Source organism: Mandrillus leucophaeus, unplaced genomic scaffold, assembly GCF_000951045.1.
Source record: "Mandrillus leucophaeus isolate KB7577 unplaced genomic scaffold, Mleu.le_1.0 Scaffold76, whole genome shotgun sequence".
Classification (NCBI taxonomy): Eukaryota; Metazoa; Chordata; class Mammalia; order Primates; family Cercopithecidae; genus Mandrillus; species Mandrillus leucophaeus.
In genome coordinates this window covers 5,553,239-5,578,635 of record NW_012108252.1, presented here as the reverse complement: position 1 = coordinate 5,578,635, position 25,397 = coordinate 5,553,239, and the positions used below count along the sequence as shown (strand labels likewise).

General features: G+C 40.3%; 1 protein-coding gene across 4 annotated transcripts in view; it reads right to left on the bottom strand.

The window, feature by feature from the left end:
* Positions 1–4,264: 4,264 nt before the first annotated feature.
* The window catches only part of PALM2 (paralemmin 2), a 322,636-nt gene continuing 301,503 nt past the window's right edge, over positions 4,265–25,397 (bottom strand). Inside the window, exons 6-7 of one of the 4 annotated variants that reach the window (XM_011966380.1) lie at positions 23,645–23,746; positions 4,265–13,070 (exon numbers count right to left, since the gene is read on the bottom strand). In XM_011966380.1, coding sequence (XP_011821770.1) covers positions 12,331–13,070; positions 23,645–23,746 — 842 coding nt within the window. In that variant the 3' untranslated portion in view covers positions 4,265–12,330. The remainder of the gene's footprint in view (positions 13,071–23,644; positions 23,747–25,397) is intronic. The other 3 variants (XM_011966379.1, XM_011966381.1, XM_011966382.1) reach the window with 3 other exon arrangements.

Here is a 25,397-nt window from a genome sequence, read left to right as displayed (position 1 = left end):
AAATTAGTCTTTACTAAAAACAAACACTAAATCATATATCAGTTTTTTTTTTTTTTTTTTTTTGAGATGGAGTCTCGCACTGTCGTCTAGGCTGGAGTGCAGTGGCACGATCTCGGCTCACTGCAACCTCCGCCTCCCAGATTCAAGTGGTTCTCCTGCCTCAGCCTCCCGAGTTGCTGGGACTACAGGTACACGCCACCTCACCCAGCTAATTTTGTTATATTTTTACTAAAGATGGGGTTTCACCATGTTGACCAGGATTTATGACAAGCCCTGGGAGTAAGATCTCTGTTTCACTAGTCCTTTGAATCATTAAACTTCTGTGCGGATTATTGCTCTTAGGAAGATAAAAAAGTGAACATTAGAGAATAGTAGTATTCTATAACTACATGACTTCAGGAACACAATCAAAGACTAAGGATTAGAAGGGAGGGAAGATCACATTTCAATTTAAATATGTGTGGGCTTTGCCTCTTGTTATTTTTGCTAAGAAGGAACATGAAGCCTCCAGAACTATTGAGGTGTTGACCACAAAGTTTCTGTTTATTTTCCCTGGGAATGAAACTTTTTACCAGGAAACACAGGATACCCTAAAATTCCTTAAAAATTTACATTGTTCATTTAACCTAAAGTTAATTCATCATTATATAAGTTACATTGGTTCTTCTATAGCAAAAGCACTAGATTCTGGCATTAGCTTTCTGCTTGTAGCCTGTTCTAAACTAAAAATGCCCTCAGAAGATTCAAATCCCAACATAGTACAAAGGCTCATTCTTCTGAAGAGTTCAGGGGACTATAGTTCTGACTCTGCTGTTATCTTGCTAAGGGTAAGTTCCATTTCCATCTAGTATTTATTTGACCCAGCCATAAAATGAGTGAATGATGATAGATTAGGGGTCACACGCTCAAATGCCAATAGGGGCCAGGCAGGTGATACAAAGGAAGTGGGCCAGGAGTAAGAATAATAGAAGGTGGTAAGAATAATAGGAGGTGGTGGTGTTGGTGCTGGTGGTGGTGATGAACAACGGAGTATGGCTCCGCTAAGGTTAGCAACCACCATCAGCTCCAGAAAATTGCCAGTGGGGAGAACAGGCTATTATTGCCAGAGACTGAATTCTCAAGAGAAGTCGGAAATATACTTTTAAAATAAGAACTCTCTTAATTATTATTGGCAATGAATTCAAAATGATTTTTAAATACTGTGCAGGTAAACTAACCTAAGTATAGGCCAGATTCAGCCCAGAATCTGCATAACCATTTTCTGACTTCTGCCCTATGTGATCACTTAAGATCTTGCAACCTTAACTTCTAAATAGCAAATCTTTGCTTTTTTGTGCTGTTGATAAAATGGAAGATTTGATACTGTTTGAGAAAAGCAGGACAGGAGCTAGGGCTTGGGGGCTGCTGGGGAGATGGAGTAGTCTATTAATAGCTGCAGAAGGGTGATATAGCCTAGATCAAAAGGTATTTGCATAACGCCACAGGGCAGCTGTTCCTCTTAGCTGTTACGACAGTGGTGAAATAATAATACCATCATCAGCCACAATAACAAAACTACCTTTGCTTGTTCAGAGACTGACGTGCCACTCCTAGACTTTTAGAGTTGTTTCAGTCAATTGTGTTAATCCTTTTTATGAATGGCGAAGGAAAAACTGTCAAATAGAACAACAGGACTCCTGATAAGAAAACAAGGTGATTGTACCCTCTGCTTCACCTTTGGTAAGGAAGTGCTGCAGAGACACCTCCCAGCCTCCAGGGGTGGTATAATTAACAGAGCATTTGCTTGAGTAGGTAAAGGTGCAAAATAAGAACTGGTGCCGTTGGGTCTTTCTTGCATAAATAACCTCATTATCTAAATCTTTCTGTCTCCAGTCTCAGGGTCATCTCCACACCACTTTATTTTTTTATTTTATTTTTTTTTGAGACAGAGTCTTGCTCTATCACCCAGGCTAGAGTGCAGTGGCGCAGCCTCAGCTCACTGCAGCCTCCACCTCCTGGATTCAAGCAATTCTCCTGCCTCAGCCTCCTGAGTAGCGGCGATTACAGGCATGCACCACCACACCTGATTAATTTTTGTACTTTTAATAAAGACGGGGTTTCACCATATTGACCAGGATGGTCTCGATCTTCTGACTCGTGATCCACCTGCCTCGGCCTCCCAAAGTGCTGGGATTACAGGCATGAGCCACTGCATCTGGCCTCTACACCACTTTCATAACATAGCCCTCCGTGTGGGAGGAAGTAAAGACAGCTGAGATCGGAACTTGGCCCTCCTCCACCCCACACAGATTTTTAGCTCTGCTACATTAGCCAAAGTCCTTACTATCCCTATAATTCAGTTTCGTCATGTATAAAAGGGCAATAATCTCAATGGCTACCTTACAAGGTTGATGTGAGATTAAAGGAAATCCTACGCTATCAGGTGAAATGCCTAGGTCTACTTGGTAGTACTGAACTACGTTCCTTTCCAAAGTTCTAATTTTCTCATCTAATTCTTCCTGCTACATTTAGAGTTCATCTGGTAATCATTTGCCCTCCATGATGAGAAATAATTCCCCAGAATAGAATTATGAGGTTGAACTATATGGAACTGTCAATAGTCAGTATTATGGATCTACAAAATGACAATTTCATAAGGTTGAAGGTACTACAACAGCAGTCACAAATCCAAAGGAGGGTAAAGAAGCTTCCCTTTCTATACTAGTTCTGAAACACACCTGAACAGCTTATAATCTCTACATTTGGGCAGGATGAGGCCTCTGGTTGGGGAACAGACACTTTCTCATTATAACTAAACTAACATTTGTCATCTACTTCCAGTTTACACAGTGCTTTTAAAAATATGATTTCCTTTAACTTCACAACAACACTAGGGATGAATGTAAGCACACGACTTTCCATATGCTCCTACGTTTGAACCCGTTGGTATGCTCTAGAACTGTGGGATGTGTAATGTGCTATCATGGTTCCAGCCTACATGCATACACATTAAAAAGTATTTCAATTAACAAAGAGAATAATGTAAAGAAAGCCCTGCCATTTACTGTGTAAGATGAATCTGACAAAACACAGCTCCACAAACAACTGCACTAAATGCTTAGGTACATAGGGAGCACCCAGTTCTGTGGGTGAGCATCCCTAGCACTTTTTACGAGGACAAGATGTTCTTGCATTTCCTCCACTTTTTATTGGTTGAAACTCCTGCCAATCTTAACCTGGCAGTTTGAGCAATCTATAAAACACCATTCATATTTCCATCTTTAAAGTTACCCTCCATGCATAAAGACATTAAAAAAATCTACCATAGAACCCAACCAGATGAGAACTCCCAACTGATTCATTTACTTAATATCCTCAAAGAAAACCATTTTCTGTGACAGCTCTGCAGGTGGTAGGCATCACATCTACTCTTCATTCTTTCATACGATAATTTTTTTGAAACTTTTTTTTGAGCACTTACTATGGACCAGGCCCTGTTTGAGGCCAGGGGTTGGCAAATTATAAGTCCATAGGCCAAATCAGACCCAGCCTTTGTTTTTGTAAATAAAGTTTATTGGAACATGGCCACACTCATTCATTTAAATGTCATGTATGGCTGCTTTGCAGCAGAGCTGAGTGGTTGTAACAGATCATTTGGCCCACAAAGCCAAAACTATCTGGCCATTTATTGAAAAACTTTGCTAACCCTGTTCCAAGTAAAGAGAGGTGACCAACAGAAACAAAGTCCCCATGTGTCTTCAGATGCTCTTAAACAGCAGACTGCACCAGATGAACCCTGTCACTTAGCCTAAGGGGCAGCCCAAGTTTGATCACGGTCTGGGCTGCTGCTGGGGGCTTGCAAGGAACAAGAAAAGGATGACAGGTGTGGAGAGAGACGTGCAAACGGGGTTAGAAGGAGGACATGTTGGGAAATTGGATTAGTGTAGAAACCAACTACAACAGGTGGGCCATGAGGATTCCCACTAAGGGGCACCCAAACCGGTGGTCCAGGTACCAATGCATCAGAATCACCTGGAGACATTATTACAAATGCACGCTACTGGGCCCCACCTGGGAATCGGAATCTGAGTTCCAGAGGTGCGACTAAGCTTCCACATTGTTAACAGGTACCCCCGGGTGATTCTGAAGCACGCTGGAGTTTGAGAGGCACTGGGTTAGTGTTTAGTTTTAGTGAACAGCAGAAGGTGCTCCCAACACAGTCTGGCCTGAAGTCCGCTAGTGGCAGGTGAGAAGGGGAAAGAATCAGGGCACAGACACACAGAGGTAGATGCAGTGAAAAGGCAGTTTATTGTCTATTAATACTGTACAGAGGAACAGAGAGAAGCTACAAGTACAGCATCAGCTGTCGCTGGCAGTGTCTTTTCTGAAGTCAGTTTTTATTTTGTTTTTCATCTGAAGGAAACAGAACAGTCAAAGTACACTTCGGGTTACAAAGTACAGCAGCTAGCCCAGTAAGCTAATTCAGAGTAAGCACGACAGGCTCCCACCCCACCCCCACCAACCAACCACAAATGAAAGTATTTACAGAGACGTCACTCACCCCGAGTGAGATGCTAAAGCTGAAAATTTCACCAACAACCTACATTCACTGAAAAGCTGCATCAGACACAACATTTTCTGGAACCCCTGTATGATTTTGACTCTCCTAAGTCAGGAGCTTGAGAGGAGGAAAGAATGTTCCAGAACCCTGCAAAGAATAGAACTCTTCCCACCTGCCAGAATAGGATATCACAGAATTGGAGTTGGAGCTACATACAGAATAGTTCGGATCAGGCATTGCCTGGTGGCCTGTGTGTATATCAAGACCTGTCATTGCAAAACTAAGTGACTGGATGTCTCCCTGCCCACTTAATCTCAAAACCGAGAGGTTCCTTAGTAATAAGAGATTAGAGTAAACTGGCTCTCCATTAGCACCTTCAGGCAATTGCATAGTTCTTTCATTTTTGGAGTTGTCTCCATGACAGCAATGTTCACAGCTGGGCTGGAGTTGGGCCTGTTGGAGAGATTCTGGTGATGAAGGAATTTAAACGATTTGCATGGGAACCAGAGGGGTTATTTCTCTTGAAAATGGAGTAGATATAACCTTGTCTTGTTAGAAAAAGGGTCTTGATCTCTTGGGTAGTAGAAAAAGGCCTCATCCTGAGGAAGGATGATGCTTGGGAAGAGAGTCTCACAAGAGTGGTGAGTGTTTCTGAGACATGACAACTCTGTCTGCGAGATAGAGGAGCAGGTGTTGGGGAAGAGCTTCAGAAAACTGAGTGTGATAGGGATGAGACTTCAGGAATTTGACAGAAACTTGGGGGAAAATATTCAGGAACTCTAAAAATTCAGAATCTCCTTTGTGGATAAAGACAATCTTTTCCTGTATCTACTTAACTAAAAATACGGTACAGCCCTGTGTTATGTAGAAGGCCAATAATATCTGATAATTGTTTTTTTGTTTTTTGTTGGTTTTTTTTTTTTGAGACAGAGTCTTGCTCTGTTGCCCAGGCTGGAATGGAGTGGCGAGACCTCGGCCCCCTACAGCCTCCACCTCCTGGGCTCAAGCGATCCTCCTGCCTCAGTCTCACAAGTAGCTGGGACTACAGGTGTGCGCCACCATGCTGGCTGATTTTTGTATTTTTTAGTAGAGACTAAATAACATGGTCTCACCATGTTGCCTAGGCTGGTCTTGAACTTCTGGGCTCACACTATCCTCCTGCCTTGGCCTCCCAGAGTGCTGGGATTACAGGCATGAGCCACCACGTCTGGCTCCTGTAAGATTTATGTTGGTGGTTTGTCTGCTTATGTATAGACTGAAGATGGTCAGAGGGCTCTGACTCACCGTTTCATATATTTTTCTCAAATGCACCAGAGTGAGTGGTCCCTTAACCTCAAATGTGGCAATTACTCCTTAAATATGTGAAAGATTTAGACTTTGATAGTTTCTGGGCTTTGCTTGCATTTAAAATAGCTATCTCCTTCCCAAAGATTATTATATATTACTAAAGGTATAGCCCACAGAGCTATCAAGTCGTCTATCTAATCTACCTAATGGCAGGTGTAGAAAGCTCGATCTTCCAACCAATGCCTATTTGGAAACACTGGATCTCATGTAATGGCAGTGCAAGGCCAAGTGACAGGCCCTTTGTTCATGCCCCCAAGGCATGGCCTAGTGCTATAGGACTCCCCAGAATGTTACCTTTAATGGAATGAAGAAATAGCTCAGTCAATCAAGGGTGTTTTCAAACTCAAGCTCCATAATGCATATAGATTTCATTATAAAAATACTATTCCTTAAAAAAATACATAAATGTAAAATATTCCATTTCTACAGCCACTCCTATTCCCACCCATATCATCCTACTCATCTTAGACTATAACGAATGGGCACATTCCTCAGTCATGGCTCAATTATAGAATTTGAGTCCATCTCTCTTGCTTTTTCAAGCAATGCCAGCTGTGCTTAAAAATATGCTCCCAGACCCAGTTGGGTGTCTGCAAGTTTCCTTCTCTCACAGTGGGAAGGACTGTGAGGAGATGACTGCAAGAGGTCATGCACTCCATGTGGCCTGTCTCCCCGAAAGGCAGGGTGCGATTTTGCAGGCTCATATGAGAACACAGATACGCGTTTGGTTGGTAGACAGGCAGAAGTAAATCCCAACCTATGCCCACTTTAGCCCCTTTGGACCACACCTGCAAGGTTCTGCCTCAATGCTCCTGTAATGAAACTTACAGCTCTGAAGAAGGCTGGGTAGGAGTGGGGAAGAGAATGTTGTGTTAATACAGCTTTGGAATACAACCTGCGTTTTTTTTTAAAAGGACAGAAAAGAAGAACATAAACAGTGATGCTAAGGCAAACTGTCAAATGGCACATCAGTACTATTTTTTTGTCATTCATTTTGTTAACATCACAAGGCAGATACATTCTGTAAACATATATACCATACAGTACATTAACCATAGGAAAATAAAAAGAAAGCCACCCTGTAATTCTTTTCTTTCTGTATTTCTATTCTTTCACTCCAGAAGGACTGTCTGAAGTCTAGGGAGAATTTTTATGATTTGTGAGATACACTTTTTATTTTATTTTTTTGTAAAAATGCAGTGACTTGCAAAAAATAGCCCCAGGTGATTATGAAGAGGCAATATGAGGAGAAGACAACCCTTTATACCTCAACCTGTAAAAACTTAGAAAACAGACACAAAATAGAAAAAGTCATTAATTTCAGAAAACATCTTGTTTTCCTGGTTAGTAAAAGAGAACATTGAAAAATTATTTTTATAAAAGTTAAGGCTGTCCACATCTTTGATGCAGAAAGTCTGCAGTCCCCAAAATTACATATTATATTTTCATATTGAAAGCAAGTTCTTTCGTGCGACAGTTCCGACCTTCTTATGGTAGACTAGAAGGGAGAGGGGAAGCAGAGGCTTACTTAAGTTATATAAAAATTATGCAGGGAGCGCTGGTCTAAGGAGCCCTGGTAAAATTCCCCTTTGCGACTTTCAGGATGTAGTCTTTATTCTATACCTTTCTACATTCAAACAATCAGTATTTTGGTTTTTGTTGAAATGGGAATTTTATTAAGAAGTTTGCTGAAGCTATGAAAACACACATACATATCTGCATTGTGCTCCTAATAAACGACTTTTCTTTTTCCCTAGAAAATGCAGGAAAGTTTTCCTGGTAATACCAGAAGAAGGCCTTTGTGAAGTGAACTGGTGGTAGCAGGAATCAAACATCCCATCTTCCTCATTACTTGTTTTATTATATAAATAACTCTGTGCTCTTGCTGTGTTGTACTATCCAATAGAACAAAGGATGTTTTCAGGTTCTATGCTAATCACTGGAGTTCTATATACCTTGATTAAGAAATTGAGGAGCACCCGAAAGATTGTGTATTTATGAAGTTTCTGAAACACCTATGTCTTACATATGCCGAGAATCTATGGTTTCAATAGCAAATGTGCATATGGCAAAAATACAATGTGAAATGGCTCACTTTGGAATGATTTTTGTTGTAAACTAATATTGCAGGAGATGAGATTATTTCTTCCAGGAAAGGACCTGTTAGTGAGTAAAACTCTCCAGTGGGTCCAGGGATGAACAGAGATGACTGAGCTTCTAGATTTCAAGTCAATAATAAAAAGTCCTTGATGCTTATTCTGTCTATGTCCATCTGCGTTTTATATTGACAGGGCTAATATTTCTTACAAAGGAAGACCTGGTATAGTAGTTAGATTTTGTCTCTATGACCATGTTCCCTCCCTCCTCTTTTGCTACCATTGGTTCAACTGGCATTAAATAAATGGTAATTTTCAAGGGTGTGCTGTGGTCCCTTGAAATGAAATTCTGCAGGAAGTAAAGAGAAATAGTCTGTTTTTACACTTGGCCTCAACATTTTGCTCCAGAGATGATATTGTATCTCTAGGAAACTCTCTTTATATACTTCCCCTCCTTTTATAAAAACTTGACTCTAACCAAAACAAAATATTCTACTTGCTTGTAGATAAAATACATTTATCAGCAGGAAATTAAATGGAATAGGTAGACATTTTAAGCAAATACATGTCTATTAACATTTCAGAAAGGAACCAAATCAAATTAATAGAATTTGAGTTTCCCGAAAGTTTTGAATAATTCTAAGATTGCTCAGAAGGCTCAAGGAAACTGTGTTTTAGGTTTGGCCATAAGGGCATTCCCTACCTTCTCTTCCTCCCTATCACCAATATTAAATGATGTCACTAGACATTGTCAAATCAGTTTTAGAGGCAATTATTATTTTTTTGCTTATGTAAGGAAAATAATATGGGTAAAAGAGATACAAGCTGAAAAAATTCCCCTTAGTTTGTCTTATTGCACACTAAAAGAAAGAAAATATTTTTAAGAAGTTAAGAATACAGAAGTCATTAAGATTTTTCAAGATATGTAGAATTAATCTTTATCATTTTAACTATTAAAGAATCTTTCATTAAATGCCATTGAAAATCTATTTATATACAAATGAGATACCCCTCCTTTTATTTTTTTCTCCTCTTTCTATTTAAAGGGAACTGATTATTTATTTATTTGTTTGTTTATTTTTTGAGAAGGAGTTTCGCTCTTGTTGCCCAGGATGGAGTGCAATGGCACATCTCGGCTCATCGCAACCTCTGCCTCCCAGATTCAAGCGATTCTCCTGCCTCAGCCTCCCGAGTAGCTGGGATTACAGGCATGCACCATCATGCCTGGCTAATTTTTTTTTTTTTTTTTAGTAGAGACGGGGTTTTTCCATGTTGGTCAGGCTGGTCTCGAACTCCCGACCTCAGGTGATCCATCCGCCTCGGCCTCCCAAAGTGCTGAAATTACAGGTGTAAGCCACTGCACCCGGCCTGATTACATGATTTTAAAGGAAAGCCCAACTAAACATTAGCTCAAAAAAGATCTTGGTTTTGCAGTTTCGTTACTGATTCTTTCATTAGTCTGGTTATGTAACCAAATACCCTGCATTTTTGGAGAGTGTGATACCACACGTAATAAAATTTATAGAGAGAATGCCAACGGCAGCAGGAAAGGCAGCATGTTCACAATCACAGCTCCATGTACACTATCATCACGAAGGGTAGTTACTTGCTGCTATAGGTGAGATTTTAGGTCTCATCCCGTAGAAGTACTGGCTAAGCCTGAATCCCCCATTATGACAGGAAAATGATGGGATATATGCAAATATATATGCCATATTCAAACACACCTTCATTTACTGTGGCTACAAATAGCTTGAATAAAGGTAACACATCTTACTTCAAAGTCCATTAAATCATAAGCTTTACTAATAAAAGTACAGAGAGAACTCGAATTCATATAATTTGCTAATCATTATCCCCCCATAATAGTAATTAGTGAAGAGAATACAGATAATCATTAATCTTTTAGTTCTTGTGTGTAGTGTTGTAGTAAGATGGGCAGAACATTTTCTTTATGAATAACTAGTTCACTTAGGCAAGGGTAGGTCCCTTCAGGGAATCATCTGTTCTGGAAGATTGATTCTGTTTATCAACCAGCAAGCTCAAGGGTTCTACATTCTACCATTTCACTCACTAACTGTGCTTACATTTTTAAAACTCACATTGAATAGCTTGAATCCCCAAATGAGTAAAAAAGATAAGCTATGGTAAACTTTTAGATTGTTTCTTTCTTAAGTAAATAATTAAAATAACAGATTGTCCAAGACATTGAAACTGTTTTCTCCCTCTATGTAAACAGGTTTATCTGCAGGCCATTTTATGTGATGTCTAAATGATGCTTCAACGACCATGTACTCAGGAAAATGAAGCTGAGAGTAGCGCAATTTATAGGCATCCAAACCAGGTTTCTCGATAAAAGAGCAGTTTTATTCCATTGCAGCTGTTTTGATGAACTTGAGATTTAGAGATATTTCCCTCAGTTATTCAAAACCAAGCCTTGGATGAAATAATCTTCAACAGCAGAACTTAGCTCCTTTATTTTTCTCTTCTTTAACTTTTTCTGTTTACATATAGGTGTAAACAAAATAAGTATAATAAAGCGACCCATTTTGTGCTCATTAAAATGCAATTATTTCAGAAAATTAACTTTGAAAAGTAAAAACTGATGTTTTTACCTTTCCTATTGAAGTAAATATAATTTCAAGCCAGGAAATTTAAAAAATATATATATTTAGCACTGAGTAAGCGAAATAGGTCAAATTAGACAGCTTCTATAATAAAATTCTCTCAAGACTATCTTATTTTTTTCTGATCTACTTTCCACAGAAGTTAGACTTGATGTAGTATATCATATGTTTTTTCAAAACTATATACTATGAGACATAACTTTATGAATAATTCATAACAATGCTATAAATGTTTGGGCAAATAAAGTTAAGATAACTCTTATTAAAACCAGTTATGTTATATCTTTATTTCATTACTATATTATTGTTACTTTATTAAATTGTTTCCCTTTGGTTTTACTACATTTGTGGCTTTTTGCTTTGGGGGAGTGCTGAGAAGGTATTTCAAAAACTGTTCATTGTGTTCTAGATAAAAAATATTCTTTGCTCTTCTGGAATTTCCAGAAGCTAAAAACAAAAACAATGCCCTAATAAGCTCAGCTATGTGCCACTCAATATTTGTTATGAAATTAAGTGTTTAACATTGAAAAGACAGGTCTTTCTTAATTTTCATAAGTTTTTTAAAGTTTTTTTTTTTTTTTTGAAGGGTAGATAAACCTACAAGTTGAAGTTACCTAAAACATTTTCTTTCTCATGGGGCCAGAAAGAAAAGAGTACAGATGCAAGGCTTTGTAATCAACCGGGCATGAGATGAACAGTTAATGCATTACAGCACCATCCATGATGAAGTGGGAGCATCATGGCAACCACTGTATGTTGGAAAGACTGTTTTAAAAATATGGTCACTGCAAAGATACTTCTCAAGATGATCCCCTCATTGAAAATAGATTAACATGACAAGAAAATGTCCATGAAAAAAGAAACAATATAAAAATTTACATTTTTTTAAGAGAATAGAAACAAGGCTTGTGAATTTGCCTAAGTTTGGAGATCAATTGCTACTGATGCTTCAAACAATGTTTGTTTCATGTCCTTAGAAATTTTTAAATGGTGCTTCTTATATAAAGGGTTCATCGGTTAAACCATAGAAAGAGAGACAACCGCTGATGGGCAGGTTATGGAATCAGTCCCTACATTTCAGCTGTGACAAGCTCTGGGTTCTTCTACATCGACTTCATTTCAGTTTTAACAGAAAGAAAGTCACAAATGCACAATACTGTAATCTGGAAGCTTATGTAAGGCAGCAAAAAGCATCACCCTAGATCAGACAGACTAAGTAAGGTCCACTTTTGGCTACACTAGCAACCGGCTAGAGCCAACAGCATTTTGCCACACAAGATATAAAAACAAAGATCCACAGCAAAGGAGGCAAGTGAGAAACCAGGGACATGGCAGTGTGTGACTACGTTACAGGAACACACTACAAAATGAAACCCCCAGTGCCAATGGGTTCAATTCCAGTCAAGTGAGTTAAGGCTACCATATCACTGGCTGATACGAAGAGTCCATTCCAATCGAGCAGGAAGGAAGTGATTCACTCTTGAAGACACAAGGAAAGGTTTAGAGGAAAAGCAAGTTCTTGGAGAGAATGAAGCACACACATGCACGTTGTCTCTCAGGTGAGGAAAAGGAGAAAAATGAGAGAGATCAAAGCAATCCAACTGCAAGGCAAGGCAGGTGTTTGCTTCCAGTTCACAGTATTGCAGTTAGTGGTACAGTGAGGTCTACGTGAGTGATGGAGAGTACAGGCTGCCCAGAAGAAAGGAGAAGAAAGAAGTGGTCACATGACAACACAGCATTGACAGCGCTTTTTCTTTTGGGTACCTGGGGCTGGCTCTGTGGCTAGGCTCTCTTCCTTCCCTTCTGGGGATGAGGGCTCTGTGGTGTCTGAGACTGGCCTCCCGGACACAAGCTCAGCCGCGTTCCCGTCAATAGTGGACACGTCCGTCACTGTCTTCTCCCTCAATGACTTCTCATCATCTTCATCAATGAGGACCAATTCTGCCTTGATGGTTTCATCATAGCCTAGCACCTTTTTTGTCTCCTCTTCATCCTCGATATTTTGGTAGCCCATAAAAATCATGGTGACTGGCTGATCCAAGTTTGCATCTGGCCCTGCAGCGGTGGGGGCTTGGGCCTGCTGCCCTGGGTTCCCAGAAGAATGGTCTTTCCTAAACTTATGTACCATTTCTAACTTGGCTTCTTTGCAGAGCATGTGTTCCTTGGGATGGCTGAGACTCCCATCTGCAATCACAGTCCTTTCGGACACGTGCCCTCCTCCTAAGCTTGATTGTCCAGCCTTCTGAATAAGCTCTTCTACATCCTTTGCGCTTAATTTGTGCACTCCATTTTCTACTACGGTGCCTCCTGAGTGCACCTCATACACTACTTTGGTACCATCATCATAGACTTTGACTCCTTTCTGATGAACCCCCTCTGGGCCAATGGTAGATGTAGAGAGAATCTTGGTCTCTCCTGTTTGTTTGTCTTTCTCCACATTAATTTCCATGGCGTACACAGCTTGAATGAAAACAAGAGAAAGGAAGTGCATGTTACAACAAAAAAAGCCAGTGAATGGTTAATTGCCAAACAGACAAAAAAAAAGATTTTGTGCCCTTTCTATTCTAACTGCCAAGCATCTTGAGTGTTAGAGTGAGGTGCGCACTGTAAACAAAGGTGGTTATATCTGTATTTTAACACAGCAGTTTAAAGCACTGGGAAGACAGATGCACAGTTGCTATATCTCAATGGCACTCACACATTTAAGGAAGATCTGCTAAAATAAGGGCACAACAGACTTTAGATCTTGGTGTGAAGAATTTCAGGGAGGCTGGCAACATGCAAATTACCTTGATTGAGGCCTTCCCCAGCTGACAGACAATTTACAAACCCTTGGTTTAAATGTGTTCCAGTTCCAAAATTTTAAATAAATAAAAAAACCTCTTTCATCAAGTGTTTTCATTTTCTTTACATTTCCACAAAGGTTTTTCAAGGTGGGAAATGGCTATCCTCCACTGTACTATACAATAGAATATTTTCAACAATTGAAAAGGCATGAGAGCATTCATATTATGTGCCCGGTGAGTACTTCAGTCACTAAGCTAGGTACCTAACATAAGAACTAAGAAAAGCACAAGACAGAAGTAACATCACAATAGGACAGTGGAATTTGAAGACAATGATCGCAGAAGGCCTCTTTCATCTTCCATGCACAGAGTGCCAAGTCCTGCTGCCTATAATAGCTTTCCCATCTGTTGTCTTCTTTTTGTTCCATTGCTACTACTCGATGTAAGACATTCAATTCCTCTTCCCTAGATTGTTGGAAGAACTTCCTACCTGGTCTCCCCCTCCCCTTGCCCCTGCCTCTCAGTCTTGTATCCTTTTTAATTCATCCCAAATCTTGCTGCCAGTCTGAGGTTGCTAAGGACAGCTCTTTCCTGTCCTATAGACTCTTGTGACACCTCATACTTCCAAATTGGTTTCTCATAGGCTTCCCGGATGGGAAGAAACTGTGCACCAGGCCCACAGAGCCACCAGGCTCCAAGTGCCCTTTATCTGGATGTGCCATGAACCCATCAAACTCAGCAGCTTCCAAACTGACTCCAGTTCCTTCTGTCAAAACTATTCCACAGTCTCCGTGCCAAATAACAGCAGCACTGCTACCTAGTCTCTCAAGCCAGAGGCCTGAGAATCACGTCTGACTTGTTCTTTTCTTCCTACTTTCTTACAGCCAAACACTCACTGACAGTAAATAATTCTACTTCAGATATATCTCATCCATCTCCTCACCACCATTTCTATCACCAAGGCCTTAGTTCAGGCTCTCCTCTGCTCTCTGCACAACAGCCTTGTTTTTTATTTCACCTAACACTTCTGTCTTCTTGCTCTAGAGTCCAGGAGACTGCAAACTGTGGCCAGAGGGCCAAAGACAGCCTGACCCTGTTTCTGTATGGCCAGAGGAGCTAAGAGTGGTTTTACATTTGTAAAGGGTTGTGTTTATTTAAAAAAAAAAAAAAAAGGAGGAGGAGGAGGAGAAAAGGAGGAGAAGATGGAGGAAGGAAAGAGAAAAGAGAAAGAAAACAACGAATGTGCGACAAAGACTATATGGTCCACAAAGTCTAAAATAGTTAAAATCTGGCCATTTATACAAAAATTTTGCCGACCCCTGACAGCCTGTGCTCCATCCTGCCCACAGTTACTTGAGTCATAAACCCTTTGTTGGTTTCTTGTGTCTTTAGAAAATAAACACCAAACTCCCCAGCATGGCATATAGTTCCCTTCAGGATGTGTCTGCAACCTTCCTTTCTAGCCTTGTCTTGCGGGCTTTCTCATTCTTAACACATTGTGGCCATAACAACTTCTCACTATTCCCAGGACACTCAACTTCCTCCCACGGCTGCTCAGTCGTGTGTCTGCTGTCCCTCTGCCTAGATAGCCTCCTGTTGCTCCTCTAGAATGCTAGAGATCTAGCCCATGTCTGCTTATCATTGTCTTGAGTCCCTACCTCTTTCTGAATAAGTTCCCTGTGTTAAGAAGATCCAAACTCTCTTTTCAACCATATGTTCTACTGCTCGTTTTCCCTTTAGCACAACCAAATAACACCATCCCAGACTTAAATATCTCCTGCTTTTGTTAAGATTCCCTTCTCCTGAAATGCCTTTGTTTTGAGTTTCTACATATCCAAATATAACCCATTGATTAACGCCAAGGTCAACTGCCTCCTCTTCCATACACTTTCTTTGATCCTTCCATCTCTAAGTCATCCTTCTCTTCTTCAAATTTTCTCAATACTTTTTCTAAACTTCTGTGAAGGCTCTTAACAGTTACCACTCAGCTGTATAATTATTTGTGGGAATGTTTCATCAGCTTCATAGATTTTTAGGATCTTTTGAGGGTTAGTTTCTTGCCGAACACCTATCCATGACGCCCCCTCCCTGTCAGCACCTACCTTAGAGCCATTTGTATAGTAGGTACCTAATATACACATCTGTGAAACAAAGGCTAATAATTCAAGAGTCTAATATGATTGTTGTAATCTAGTAACAAATACTGGGTATAATATGACACCAATGAAACGGTACACACAGTAATTAATGTTTGAACTTGTTTGCAATAATAACAGTGATGATATTGTTCCATCTGCTTGCATAATAAGATACAATCTGTTCCTGGTTAACACTTAACTAAAAAGATTATTAAACAAAATCCCATATTTGGTTTTCATCAGATCCATTTTGAAAGTTTCACTTGTTCAGCGTAAAGATCTCAAGTTTCCTCAAGTGACTCAATGGGAGGCCAACCAATATTTGTCATAGAGGTGCATGGGCACACACAATGACAGTGTATCCAAATAAACATTTATCTCAGTTAGTTCCTGATTTCTCACAAAATGTGCCATCAGAGGAATAGAATAGGTATTTAAAATTTGCATGGACTCCAAAAGCCTGTTCTTGAAATATTACACTTATTTTAAAAAGCACAGTCTGGGATTAGAATATTATATCTTATCACTATGAACAAACACTCATGGGACATAGTTATAAATAAGGAAAGTAATAATTGTTAGTTTGTAGGTACAATAATTATTCTGCAAACATTCAGTAATCTGTGATCAAATCCACACATTGGCCTGCAATCAATACAGAATATAGAACAAAATATTTCTATTTTTATATCTATATGTGATAGGATAAAAATACAAATTATTACCAAGGGGATGTTTACAGATGTCCCTATCCCTCTGCCCACCCAATGAGAATGCTGGGATCATTGTTGGTCCAATTTTCTCTCATTTTAATCTTTGCCTGTTCTAGAATCAGAGACTGGAAGAAAGGAGAGAGGATGATGAAAAGTTCTTTGCTGGAAAGGTTAAGTACATCCACATATACACTGATGAGAAAGGAGTTTCGTGGGAGAGAGAGTAAAAACTGTGAAATACGGATAGAGAAGGAGTATTTTGTGGTGGTGAATGATGTTTTAGAGCAGGTGATATGTGGAGGAAAGAAAAGCGAATATGAGAAGTATTGCCTAGTGGAGATATAAATTAGGTCCTATTTATTTATTTATTTATTTATTTATTATTTTTTGAGACAAAGTCTTACTCTGTCACCCAGGCTGAAGTGCAGTGGTGCGACCTTGGCTCACTGCAACCTCTGCCTCCCAGGTTCAAGCGATTCTCCTGCCTCAGCCTCCCACATAGCTGGGATTACAGGTATATGCCACCATGCCTGGCTAATTTTTGTATTTTTAGTAGAGATGGGGTTTCACCATGTTGACCAGGCTAGTCTCAGACTCCTGACCTCAAGTGATCCACCGTCCTCAGCCTCTCAAAGTGCTGAGATTACAGGCATGAGCTACCGTACCCAGCCAAGGTCCCTTTTAATATCCTTCAGGAGAAATAGTTAAAGAACAGAACACCTTCTTAATGGTTTTTTGGTGTGTGATTTTAAGCTGTATTTCTTTAAATGTGACATGGCTCTGGGACTGAACCACATGTGACATGGTTTTATTAGGGTTACATATTTATATTTACATGTTGTACACTACTCTTCCAATATTCCTAGAATATGAGCATAGAATATTTTAAGCATTTTTATATAATTTTATAATAAAATAAACTTAGATATGTTATGTCACAAAATGCATATGTATTTTTTTCCTAGATAAAACATAAGGCTTCAGAGGAACCACAAATCACACTTAAGAGTATGATTCTACATTCCTTTCTGCATTCACTCTTTCCTCCAGTAAGGGTAACAAAGGTGAACACTTTGAGAAGCTCTGGCTTAACCCAAAGGCAATATTTAGTCTTCATGGATACATATGTGAGAATGTTATCTAGGCCTTTTAGAAAGCCATGCAAGAGGTGTGAATGTTTAAATGTCGTCTTTATGAGTAAGCACTTATATTTTGCTTCAGTTGTCAGCCAATAATATTCAAAAGCATGAACTAGAGTATATATGAACCAGTAGGAAAATAAGACTTATGTTTTCAGTGCAATGTCTTATTTTTGATGCACACAATTTTAAAAACTCTTCTACTTCCTATTGCTGCCAAATGTTTATACCAACAGCCTCTCATGCTTATCATCCCTTCATCTCTAACCACAAAGCACAAAGCATACTCTCTAACCTGCCCTGTCTTCCCTCCAGCTTCTCCATGTCAGAGGTACACTACAATTTGTATAATGATGAGGGTCAAAGGGCTGGGTGCCTTTGTTCATCTTATTAAAAAAATGAGGAGGGAGTGCTGTGGAGGGTTGAGGGAGCCCTGAAAGAAATCTTGAAACATACATGGACATACAGAAAAGTATTTGAAGGAAAGCTCTTGAAATTTTCCAGGATGAAGGACCTGGAGAAGGAGGACAAGAAATAGAAGACAATTCAATGGAAGTTTCACTGACAGGCTGGCTGAAATCTGGAAGTATGCTTTTATTAAATTATGTATTTAATTATTGATTTCCAAACCTTATATATTGATGACAATGAGCTTGGAGTATATAAAACACTTTTGCTACTCCTTCCAAGAAGCCAGTGAGACAGCTGAGTAATATGCTCTTTTAAAAAATTATTTTATTTTATTTTAATATGCCCTTTTTATTAAAGAGAATAAGAACCAATGTTGCTAGCTTCTTCAAAGGGATACAGATGAATGACTGCATGAATACTTTGATTTTGGGCCTCCTCATTTGGTTTTCTTGGTTCTTGCTCCCTAATAATTCTTTCATCAGTAGGGAAATGCCCTGAAGGAGTACAGACATTAAGTGGAGGTTGAGAATTCCAGTCTCTAGGTTCTGAAAACACCCAGGTGCGGAGTGGAGTGTGAGGACTCTGGGGAAGGTGCCCACCTAAAAACCAAGGTGGGAGTTTTGAGCAGAGAAGCGATTGCTCTGCAGGGCCCAGACAGATGGGTCTGAGGAGCACAGAATGTTTGGTTCTGATTCAGATTTATCCCCCTGGCCCTACACATGACCGTGTTGCCTGCTGCCTTCACCTTTGGCAGAGAGAAAGCAATGGTAAGGGCTGTAGGGAGCCTAGAGAAGAGGGAACAAGAGTAACAGACACAAGCAAGGCGGGAAGAGCAATGGACATGAATACATTTGAGCATCAGTCCAAGAGTATACAAAACAAGACTATTCCAGGAGGATGGAAAGTTCAATCATTGATTCAGGCTTTTCCCAGCTCAGTTCCTTTCATTCGCTGTGATTACGGGAGGAGGAACAGGCTGAGAGCCCATATACAAAATATAAGCACCACATGCTTCGCTGTCATTAGTTAGGGAGATGGGAGGAGGGAGAAAGATAGGATCAGAATTCCTATCCAGATCACACCCCATTTTGGGGCTTCATTTTCTCATTTGTACAATGAAAGGTATCCAACTTTGATATTTTATGGTGCTGTGAACACCCTGCGTGGTTCACCAGTCAGTGATGTGTAAAGTACAGTAGGAAGGAAGCAGATAGTAAGTGTCATCCACGGGGGGTCAGGGTCATCTCAGTTAAAGAAACATCCAGGAGCTGGCATTGCACCTGGCATGTGATAGACAAGCAATGCACAAGCTTGACTTGTTAAATGAACATACATATGGGTAGTCTTATCCCTTTGAGCAAATGGTTATACATATACATATGTGTTCACATATTCTCTTTGGGCTGGAAATGTAAAAATGACTATTGTGATGTCAATGACAATAAAAATGAGGAAATTAATTTCGATTGGCTTCTTCCTCTCATCCCAAAGCGCAATCTCTAACTTCAAAAATATAGTTAGATAGAAGAAATAAGTTATAATGTTCAATAGCAGAGTAGGGTGACTAAAGCCAACAATAATTTATCGTCTACTTCAAAATAGCTAGAAGATTTTTGAATGCTCTCAACACAAAGAAATGATAAATGTTTGAGATAATGGATATCCTCACTACCCTTTTTTGATCATTACACATTGTATGAATGTATCAAAATACCACATGTACCCCATAAATATGTACAATTATTATGTATCAATAAAAAACTCCCGCCAAAAAAAAACAGTGATCAAAAATGTCTGTGAATCAATTGTTTTTCCAAGACACCTTAGTAGTAACAAAACTAAGTCAGCAAGGTTGTGATGTTGATGGATAATAAAGGAAAGCCAATTTCTTATGTCTGATTTTTCTTCTATTTTTGGTCAAGAAGGAGAGCTTTCAGCCTGTAAAGTGCCGGAAAGAAAGTGGCAGAAAGGGGGGAAGTGAAGCCCAGACAAGCGGAGAATCTTAGAAAATAATAAAGCACTGCAGGGATATAAAGGCTGTCAGTGCTTTGGGATCAGGGTCCCGGTTCTCATGTTGAATTTGTCTCAAGAATCTTGAATACCAGGAAAGCTGCTGGAAGCTGACACTCAAAGGTCTGATTTTCAAAAAAGAAAATGAGGGGATTCTAAACTATATAGAAGGAGCTTGACATCATGGCTAGCTAAATTCTAAAGTTGTGCTTCAAAGAACAGAGATGACCAAGAGCCAGCATGGGCTCATCAAGCAGAAACTATGCAGATTAATCTCATTTTCTTTTTTGTTCAAGGTCTCTGGAAAGAATAGGCAAATTGCATTTGAAAAGATCCAGTGTATTTGGATCATCACAAAATCCCTTATATTCCTGTGGACTACACAGAAACTTGTGCCTTGGGTGTTAAGACAATTAACTTGTTAGTGGTTGCATAATCATACTCCAAAGATGTCGATTTAGGGTTATCAAGGCCCAAGAAATCTGTAATGGTGTGCCACAGGGCTCTGACTTTGGTTCCAACATGCAACATTTTTAGCAGTGAGATGATAAAAAATAATAAAAGATTGTTTTTTCAGGTTTGAGGGGGTACTAAACTGAGAAGCAAAGTGAGGCTATGAGGATACCATAATCATGAGCTACAAAGACCCTAACAATAGAGAAGAGGGTTTTCTACTTTCAAAACTTGTTAAGCCCTAGATTCAAGTGAAATCTGATGCGGAAACATGATATGTAAACACGAGGATGGAGGAACTGCGCATGTTTGAAATAGGAGGGAATGTCAGAGCCCCGTCAAATCCCATGACATCACTCCCCTCCCCGACTTCCTGCTGTGGTTCCTCAGTGCCTCCATGAAACCCCGAACATTCCTGAGAGACAACTAACAAGAAGATATTTAATAGTCATAGCAAATCTACGAAGGACAGAAAAGTGCATAGCTCATGCTTAGTTTTGCCTTTTGAGATTAAAAAACAAAAGAATTCTGTAGGTCCTTCTATGTATGAGCAGGTGAAGTAGTATATGTATAACTAGGGGAAACAGACTGAACATTTCAGCTGAAATGATTCAGAAACAACAATGCTATGGATAAAGGGAGCAAGGCTGACGTGGCACACATGAAATGACTTTGAGGCCTTTCAAAACTGAAGCTGAAAGGCCGTGTTGCCAGCAAAGTCAGCCACATGGTCTGCAGCGTCATGCTCTATTTTGGGGGTGAGGAGCCTAGCTCAGGAGGCATTGGGTAGCTCTGAGCATGACACATCAAGTAGACTAGCAACCAAGTGAAGAGCGTTCAGATGGGAGGAACGGGAATGCTGGAGAGTGTCTAAAGGCAATCTCATCATCTCAATACCAGCTGGAGAGACTGGGGCTGTGAGCATGAAGGGGATTTAGAGTGAGGATCTGGGAAAAACAGGAAATAACAGTGATTTTCTAACACTTGAAGGGAAATTAGAACTTAGATGTGTTCTGAATAGCTCCAGGGGGCAGGATAAGGAAAAGTGAGTGGAAGATGAAGGCAGACAAATGATAGCTCCATCAGAGGAAGAATTTCCCAATAGTCAGAACCAACTAGAGATGGAATGGGTAACTTGGAGGAAGATTAAGCTTGGATCACAGAGGTGTGTGACTGGGGTTTGAGGACTTCTTCACAGGGCTGCTATGTCAAGGATTCAATGTTTGGATAAAGGATTGGAATAGATGTCTCCTAATTCTGAAAAGTAATGATTCGAAATAAATTCCCATTTATACAGAGTCCCAAACCTTCCAAACTCCAAACAACCAGGATATTTGTTATACTACTTAGTAACGACAAGTGACATTTGTCAAAATGTCCCTGAACTTATATAAATTTCCAAAAGGACATTCCTAAAGCAAGATGGACTGTATCTAGGAGAATTCTAGTGAATTCTCTTGGTTGGTAAGCCACACATGCTCTGTGTAGTCACTGTTAACCACAATTGATCATGAATCTGAACATCCCATTCCCTAAACAGCCTGGACAAAGGAGTTCATCATAACAAATACAATTCCTTCCATAGCTCCACTTATATGTAATCCCACAGTAGATGCATTTGCGCAAATTAACTCTTAAGTCATCAACAGAAACATATGTAAACTTACTTTTAAAAAGATTCTGATCACATTATACTTTTACAAATGCATTGGCTTTTAAAATCATTACGTTTTGCAGGATCTTCAAAGATAAAGGGAGCTGGGTTGTGGAAATAATGTGCATTCCTACTTACACAGCACTACAATCACATTCATGTGTTACTCTTGAACTTTAAACTCTTTGACTACCCACACTGCTCAAATTCTTTTTCTCTCTCTTAAAATTATTTCTCATACACTGTCCCTACCCTCCCATGAGCTGATCCATATGTTGGATCATATCCCATGTCCTTTGAAGTGCAGGAATTTGTGCAGAGGACCTGAGAAGTTGTTTACCCATAGCTATCAGGAATCATCAACACCCAAGTCTCTAATAACTAGAGGGAAAGTGTGTGACTCTTAAACACATTTTACCTAAGTTGACCTCAGAAGTGCACCCTGGAGTACTAAAAGAGTTCAATGTTAAAGTGACTGCCAGTGAGTCCTTTGAAGCATAACTGTAGGCTGCAGGTTCCTGTTTATCCATCCTGTCACTGTCCAGGAAGACGTGGAACTGGCTCTGGATTGACCAGATACCACTGACGGTCCCATCCATCTCTAGGACTCTGAGTCTGTACAATTCAGAGGGGAGGGACTTAGTAATCTTCTAAGTTGTTTACCGAGATGCCCAACAGATATTTCAATTAGCCAGTGGACATGACAACTACGTTAATTCTTACTTGACTTTTATTTTATTTTTGTATTAAAATAAGGAGGGATTCTTTGCTTCATAAAATATTCAGGTTGGCCTATATAAAATATTTCCTCTGGCTTAAACATCCATGATTGTTTTAGCTTATAAAATCTGTCATTATGTGATTTATTTTAAACATACACTTACCTAGAATATGCAAAGCAGAATCTGATACTCATATTTGAATTCACTTATGTTGTAACTAACCATGCAACCTTGGGCAATTCATTTTTCCATTTAACCCCCAGCCCTCAGCACTTCTGTGTAGATCATAAGGGCTGGTATAGAGATTTATTGTTTGCATCCTTCCACTTCTGATTTCTGAGGCATGTCTGCATTAAGCAGAGCAAAGCATGGTTCTCCCTATACTCAACACTCAGAAGCTGGGAGGAAATGTAATTTACTCATAAATGTATTATTTGTAAAATTTCCAATTGTGAGAAACATTAGCAAGAAACATGTGTTCTTTAAATTGCTTCTTTTCCTCCCAAATATACCACAGTGGCTAAGAAAGAACTCCAGAAGTGGGAAGACTTAGGAATATATGTATTCATAATATACAAATAGCTCAACTCCCAAAGGATTCTGTAAAGATACCATAGGTTTTGAAAATATTTCCCACCCAGCTTCCATCATGGATGGCTCTCTCAATTTGTATAATTCCAATGAGGAAAATGAAAATCCCTAGAGGCAGAATACAGATGAACTTTGAGAATAAACACAGATAGAAGGACCACAAACACCAAAGAAAGACTCCCCCGAAGTCGGAGGTGAAATGCCATATGATTTCCTCAGAACTCCTTCCCATTGGGTACTCAATTACCCATCTGGGGCCGGTGCCTGCCTTGTGTGGCCACTGTGAAGGCTGCGTCTGAGGCTGGGCTGAGGCTGTCCCCCTATGTAAGGCTAGCAGGGCACTAATCTCATTAATAAAGCTCACTGAAATGCAAGTCCCTTGGACCATCCTAGCGTCCAAAGGTCCCCAGGACTTACCAGCCGCTCTGCTGGTCCCGTCCTGCCCAGGTGATGGTTCTGCAGTTCGTGAACAGAGGATTGGCAGGTCGGGAAGCTGGGAGGAAATGTAATTTACTGCATCTGGTAGCAGAGAACAGGGAATACAATTAGTCACAGTGTTGGGAGGCCCAATGGGTTCACTGCCGAGACAGCAGCTTGTCTGCCCTACATAATGGACCGCTGAGGCGGCCACTGAACAGGAGGATCAGGGTAAACAAAGACTAGCATTTGCCCAGTGACTGGTATTCAGCAGAGTAGCTGAGGCAGGAGGGATCCTGGCCAGAGAGCTCAAGCCCCAGGATGGCTCTATGTTTCAGAAGAGTCATCAGAAATCTCTAGATTCTAGGAGGACAATGAGTTCAGGGACGGGGGGAAGATTCAGAGATGGGCTTGTGGGAGCCATTATCAACTTGGTGGGATTGACCAAATAGAAAACATCAAACTAGAAATGTACATTAAACTGTACTGAAAAACAGATCCACTCTCTGAACCGGAAATAAAGCTTTCTGTGTCTGATTATACCAGAAATAAAGCTTTCTGTGTCTGATTATTATGGGGCTCATTCCCTGAACTGGCAATATAGCTTTATGAGCCTGATTCATTCAAAAGACCAACTTTATATGCATTACAACAAATAAACAGACTTCAGAATTGATCTCATGTTTTCAATACTGCAGGCTGGTGTTTCAGATATAAAGTCCTGAGATTCTAAATGACAACACCTCTTGAGCCCACCATTAGCCCAGTTGCAGGGAATGTTGCTGTGCAAAAGAAGGAGCCCATCAGCTTTGCTTGGGCAAATACCTCGACAAGCCTTTTTAGGGAGGTGAGACCCGGGGAGCATGAACATTAGCAAGCATGCCAAGGTATCAGAGGAAAGGAGGAAACACCTGAGGTGAGACAAGACGAATCTGGGTACACCCCAGAGAGAAGTGGGAAAGTGAAAGCAGGAAGATTCCAGAAAGCTGGGCTCCATGAGATGTGATTCCTTCCTTGCATCACGACCATATCACAAAATCCTGGAACGTCCATCAGTCATCGATGGTTACATCTAACTGCTCACCGTATGTCTCTACTGAATATCCCACAATCACCTCAAACTCAACATGTGCAAAATGGACCTTGTATCTCTGCTCAACTGCTGCTTCTCCTGTCCTCTATCTTGACTCATGAGCACCACAGTTCACCTGGGATCCTCAGCAGCACCCTTCACTCTTCTCCCTCCTGGTATCCAATCTGTTCCATAGCCTCTGCCTCCTCCGCATTTCTCACCACTGTCCCCTCCTCTGCATTCCCACTCATACTGTTTCCATTCTAGCAGCTTTCTTTTTCATTTCTTGCTGAAGAGGATTGCAAACAGACACTGGACTAGGCTTAGTTCAGTTCTAGACCAACCAGACCTTTTGCTGACTTGCAAGTGACTCTGAACAGTCCAGAATGTATTGACATCAGATCATTATGTTCATAGGCAAAGGTAGAGTATCTCTAAGAAAATAGATTTTTTGCTGGGCGCGGTGGCTCATGCCTGTAATCCAATCCCATCACTTTGGAAGGCCAAGGCGGGTGGATCACCTGAAGTCAGGAGTTCAAGACCATACTGGCCAACACAGCAAAACCCCGTCTCTACTAAAAATACAAAAATTAGCTGGGCACGGTGGCACACGCCTGTAGTCCCAGCTACTAGAGGGGCTGAGGCAGGAGGATCACTTGAACCCAGGAGGCAGAGGTTGCA